Source organism: Portunus trituberculatus, chromosome 3 (genome assembly GCF_017591435.1).
Source record: "Portunus trituberculatus isolate SZX2019 chromosome 3, ASM1759143v1, whole genome shotgun sequence".
Classification (NCBI taxonomy): domain Eukaryota; kingdom Metazoa; phylum Arthropoda; class Malacostraca; order Decapoda; family Portunidae; genus Portunus; species Portunus trituberculatus.
Genome location: NC_059257.1, coordinates 9,550,255 through 9,555,254, shown reverse-complemented (window position 1 = coordinate 9,555,254; position 5,000 = coordinate 9,550,255). Strand labels below are relative to the sequence as shown.

The window sequence follows — 5,000 nt, the reverse complement described above, 5'->3', positions numbered from 1 at the left end:
AGGAGATGGGGATGGAGGAGGTGGTGGTAATTGGAGAGTATTGAATGTTTATATTGTTTAAATGACACCAATCTCTCTCTCTCTCTCTCTCTCTCTCTCTCTCTCTCTCTCTCTCTCTCTCTCTCTCTCTCTCTCTCTCTCTCTCTCTCTCTCTCTCTCTCTCTCTCTCTCTCTCTCTCTCTCTCTCTCCCTGCCATACGTTAGAACCTTTTCTCTCCTTCTCTCTCCCTTGTCCTCTCTCCCATATTGCCTCCTTCATAGCTAAACTTTCCTCCCTTTCTCCCAAATCTCTCCATTTTCTCTCTCTCTCTCTCTCTCTCTCTCTCTCTCTCTCTCTCTCTCTCTCTCTCTCTCTCTCTCTCTCTCTCTCTCTCTCTCTCTCTCTCTCTCTCTCTCTCTCTCTCTCTCTCTCTCTCTCTCTCACGTTTCATTAGTCTTCGTTTCCACATCATAGTTCTTTATATTTTTCCTCTTCTTCTTCTTCTTCTTCTTCTTCTTCTTCCTCCTCTTCCTCCTCCTCCTCCTCTTCTTCCTCTTCCTCTTCCTTCCTTCACCTGTTCTTCTTCTTATATTCTTCCTTTGGTAATTTTTCTTCTTATTCTTCTCCTCCTCCTCCTTTTCCTCCTCCTCCTCCTTCTTCTCCTCCTCCTGTGATTTGCCTTTGTATAATATGCTAATAGATAAATAGACAAACATACATACATACAGACATACAAACAGACAGACAGACACACAGACAGACAGACAGACATATAAATAAAAAGAATAATAAATAAAACAAATGAATAAGAGGAAAGACCAACACACACACACACACACACACACACACACACACACACACACACACACACACACACACACACACACACACACACACACACACACACACACACACACACACGTCCCATGAGACTTAAAATACTGAAAGAACAGAAGAAGAGGAAGAAAGTTAGAAGAATGCTTTGTTTTGGAAAAGGAGGAGGAGGAGGAGGAGGAGGAGGAGGAGGAGGAGGAGGAGAAGGAGAATATTAGAACACCAAAATGAGCAAACTGGGAGATGAGAGATACAAAGACTTATCCTCCTCCTCCTCCTCCTCCTCCCTCCTCCTCCTCCTCCTCCTCCTCCTCCTCCTCCTCCTCCTCCTCCTCCTCCTCCTCCTTCTGATTGCTGGATCGGAGAAGCAAAATCATTCCAAGAGTTTAACAGAAAATCTCTCTCTCTCTCTCTCTCTCTCTCTCTCTCTCTCTCTCTCTCTCGTTATTCCCCAAGGGAGTGGAAGGGAGAGGGAGGAGAGGACACGATAGTGGGAGATGCATTGTGGGAGGAAAGAAGAGAGAGAGAGAGAGAGAGAGAGAGAGAGAGAGAGAGAGAGAGAGAGAGAGAGAGAGAGAGAGAGAGAGAGAGAGAGAGAGAGAGAGAGAGAGAGAGAGAGAGAGAGAGAGAGAGAGAGAGAGAGAGAGAGAGAGAGAGAGAGAGAGAGAAAGAGAATGAGAAGAAGAAGAGAATAATCCTCCTCCTTCTTCTTCTTCTTCTTCTTCTTCTTCTTCTTCTTCTTCTTCTTCTTCTTCTTCTTCTTCTTCTTCTTCTTCTTCCTCCTCCTCCTCCTCCTCCTCCTCCTCCTCCTCCTCCTCCTCCTCCTCCTCCTCCTCCTCCTCCTCCTCCTACGACACTCCATATTAGGTAAGTCTCAAAGGATTGATGGATGAGGTGCAGGAGAGAGAGAGAGAGAGAGAGAGAGAGAGAGAGAGAGAGAGAGAGAGAGAGAGAGAGAGAGAGAGAGAGAGAGAGAGAGAGAGAGAGGCCACCGAACTCCTGTATCCAAGGGAGAAAATACTTCTTTCTCTTCCTCTTCCTCTTCCTCTTCCTCTCCTCCTCTTCCTCTTCCTCCTCTTTTCTTTTCTTCGTTTTCTTTATTTTCTTCATATTTTCCTTTAGTTATTCATTACTACTGTAACGAGAACAACTACTACTACACTGCTACTACTACCACTACCACTACTACTACTACTACTACTACTACTACTACTACTACTACTACTACTACTACTACTACTAATACTAATACTAATACTACTACTACTACCACTACTACTACTTCACCACTACTACTACTGCTACTACTACCACCACTACTGCACTACTACTCCACTACACTGCTGCTATTACCACACCACCACTACTGCTACTACCACCACTACTACTACTACTACTACTACTACTACTACTACTATACTACTACTACTACCTCCACTACTACTGCTACTACTACTACTATTATTACTACTATTTCCACCACCACTACTACTACTACTACTACTACCATTACTACTACTTCCACTACTACTACTACTACTATTAATACTACTACCCAACATAATTTCAGTAATATGGCAAATGCATATGCCTGGAGGAGGAGGAGGAGGAGGAGGAGGAGGAGGAGGAGGAGGAGGAGGAGGAGGAGGAGGAGGAATTTACTGATAGAAAACGACCTATAGTTTTCTTTCCTCTCCCTCCCCACTCTCCCTCCCTCTCCCTCTCCCTCGCCCCCTCCCTCTCCCTCTCACTGTTTATTTAGCTGCGATGCTCCATTTTTTCATTAGCCTGTGAAAGTGAGAGGGGGGGAGAGGTAGAGTCCCGAGAGGGTGGATATCCCTCTCACCTCTCCCACTCTCCCTCCCCTCTCCCTCAATGCTGGCGTGGGGAGAACTTTGGAAATTAGTCAAGTTTTTCGACACTTGCAGAGAGAGAGAGAGAGAGAGAGAGAGAGAGAGAGAGAGAGAGAGAGAGAGAGAGAAGGATAAGGTGTTGTTTGGTAAGACCTTCATATTCACTTCTCCTCTTCCTCCTCCTCCTCCTCCTCCTCCTCCTCCTCCTCCTCCTCCTCCTCCTCCTCCTCTTCCGTGAGATAATGTGAGATAACATGACGCCAGTAAGACGAGGAATAAGTTAATCTCTCTCTCTCTCTCTCTCTCTCTCTCTCTCTCTCTCTCTTTATTTTTCTTATCTATACCATGTGGGTTTTTTTCACGGGAATTTCTGGGCTAAAGGGGCTACTTCTTGGGGCACCTCCTGTCTCAAAGCCCACCCGCTAGGAAACCGTTGCCCCGAGTTAGGAAGCCAACCTGCACTCGGACCGTGGACAGGATTCGAACCCGTGCGCTTGGAGACCCCTCGGATCCCAAAGCACGCATGGCGGCCTCTCTCTCTCTCTCTCTCTCTCTCTCTCTCTCTCTCTCTCTCTCTCTCTCTCTCTCTCTCTCTGTTGATAAAAGGACGATAGGACAGTTCCTAGAAATGGAAAGAAATGATTGGGAGGGAAGGGAAGGGAAGGAAAGAAGGAGAGAGAGAGAGAGAGAGAGAGAGAGAGAGAGAGAGAGAGAGAGAGAGAGAGAGAGAGAGAGAGAGAGAGAGAGAGAGAGGGAGAGGAGTGAGTGAGGGAGTGGGAACAAACCCTGTGTTATCGGTTGCTTCCTGGTGTTTTGCACAGGTCCCTGCGTGGCTCCCCTGGCACCAGTGTCTCCGCTATGGCCCTGCCGCGCACCGCACTGTTGGTGGTGGTGCTGCTACGCCCCGCGGCAGCAGACGAGGGGTTCACTGGCATGCTGCGGGGTGTGTGTGGCGCCCCACCAGAAGCAGGGAGGCCCGTGGAGGCCGTGCAGTGCCCCGCCCCGCCCTGCAACACCACCACGGTCGAGGTCACTCTGGCGCTGCCTGTGCTGCTCAGCCTGCCCAGCGAGGCGTGGGTCGGCATGACGGCTCAGCTGTACGATCGCCAGGGTCACGGCCGCGGCCTGCTGGACGTGTGGCTGCAGGACCACCACAACGTCACGCTGCGCGGCGCCACGTGCGACAGTGACGTGCACAGCGACTCTACAGTGAGTCAGGGCACGTGGGTGCACGTGGCCGTGGTACCGCGGGACCACAATGTGTTCGTCACAGTGACCAACGTGACCCGCGAGGCACGGCTCCTCCTCACCTACCACCACCACCACCACCACCACCTGCCCGCTACGCTCAGAATGAAATCGGCCCTGTGTGGATACTCGGCCCTCCCGCCGCCGCCGCCGCCAAAGCCGCCGCAAAAGCCGCCGCCAAAGCCGACGCCACCACCACCACCACCACCACCACCACCACCACCACCACCACCACCCAATCAATGGTGATGGCCATCAGCGTCCTTGTAGGCGTGAGTGTGGTGGTGAGTGTGGGCGTGCTGGTGCTGGCTTACTGCGGGCAGCTCGAGGCGGAGGCCCTGCTGGAGAGAGTATAAGCGTAGGCCGCCCACCTCCCCAGTGTGCCCTTGTGTGTTGGGGGGAGGGAGGACCACTGCACTTGAATGAGCTGGCTGGCACACACACACACACACACACACACACACACACACACACACACACACACACACACAAGCAGGGAAGGGTCACAAGCAGCGCGTCAGGGAGTCAAGTTGGTGGACAAGCCTTGCCGATTTATCACCACTTGTCACACTCACAATCTTTAGCCTCTAAATCAAGATAAGACAACAGCAACACCACCACCACCACCACCACCACCAGTAGCCACATAGGCAGCAGCAGTACCTTGTGGCGCACCGACGCGATGCGCGAGTTTCTGTGGCGGTGGGTGTGGTTGCTGTGGGTGTGTCTGGCGGCTGTGGCGGCGGCAGTGTCCGGCAAGGGGCAGTGTGAGGTGCTGGACCTTAGCCTGGAGCCTGCGGTGTACCCGCTGCCCACCAACCTGACGCTGCGTCCCGGAGTGAGTGGCTGGCAGCTTAACTTCACCCTGCTGGATGGCCAGGCGGCGCCCGTAGCTTGCGTGCGCCTGAAGGAAGTAGGGATCAAGGTGCAGGTCATGTTGTATGACAAGGATTGCGTGACCAACAAACTGATACAGTACCACTACCTCGAGCGCTCCCAGGTGCCGCCCCACAACTGGACTAGCCTGGCCCTGCACGTGAAGAACAAAACGGTGGTCATCACGCCGCCAAACGGCTACACCGTCA

At 51.5% G+C, this 5,000-nt stretch overlaps 1 protein-coding gene across 2 annotated transcripts in view; it reads left to right on the top strand.

Annotated features, from left to right (window-relative positions):
- Positions 1 to 5,000, top strand: part of LOC123508516 — a 201,799-nt gene that overhangs the window by 183,193 nt on the left and 13,606 nt on the right. For both annotated transcript variants that reach the window (XR_006675954.1, XM_045262254.1), the window contains exon 2: positions 3,489 to 5,000. This exon is cut by the window's right edge. Coding sequence is in view for 1 of the 2 variants with exons in the window: in XM_045262254.1 (XP_045118189.1) it covers positions 4,598 to 5,000 (403 nt within the window). In the remaining variant the exon portion in view is untranslated. The remainder of the gene's footprint in view (positions 1 to 3,488) is intronic.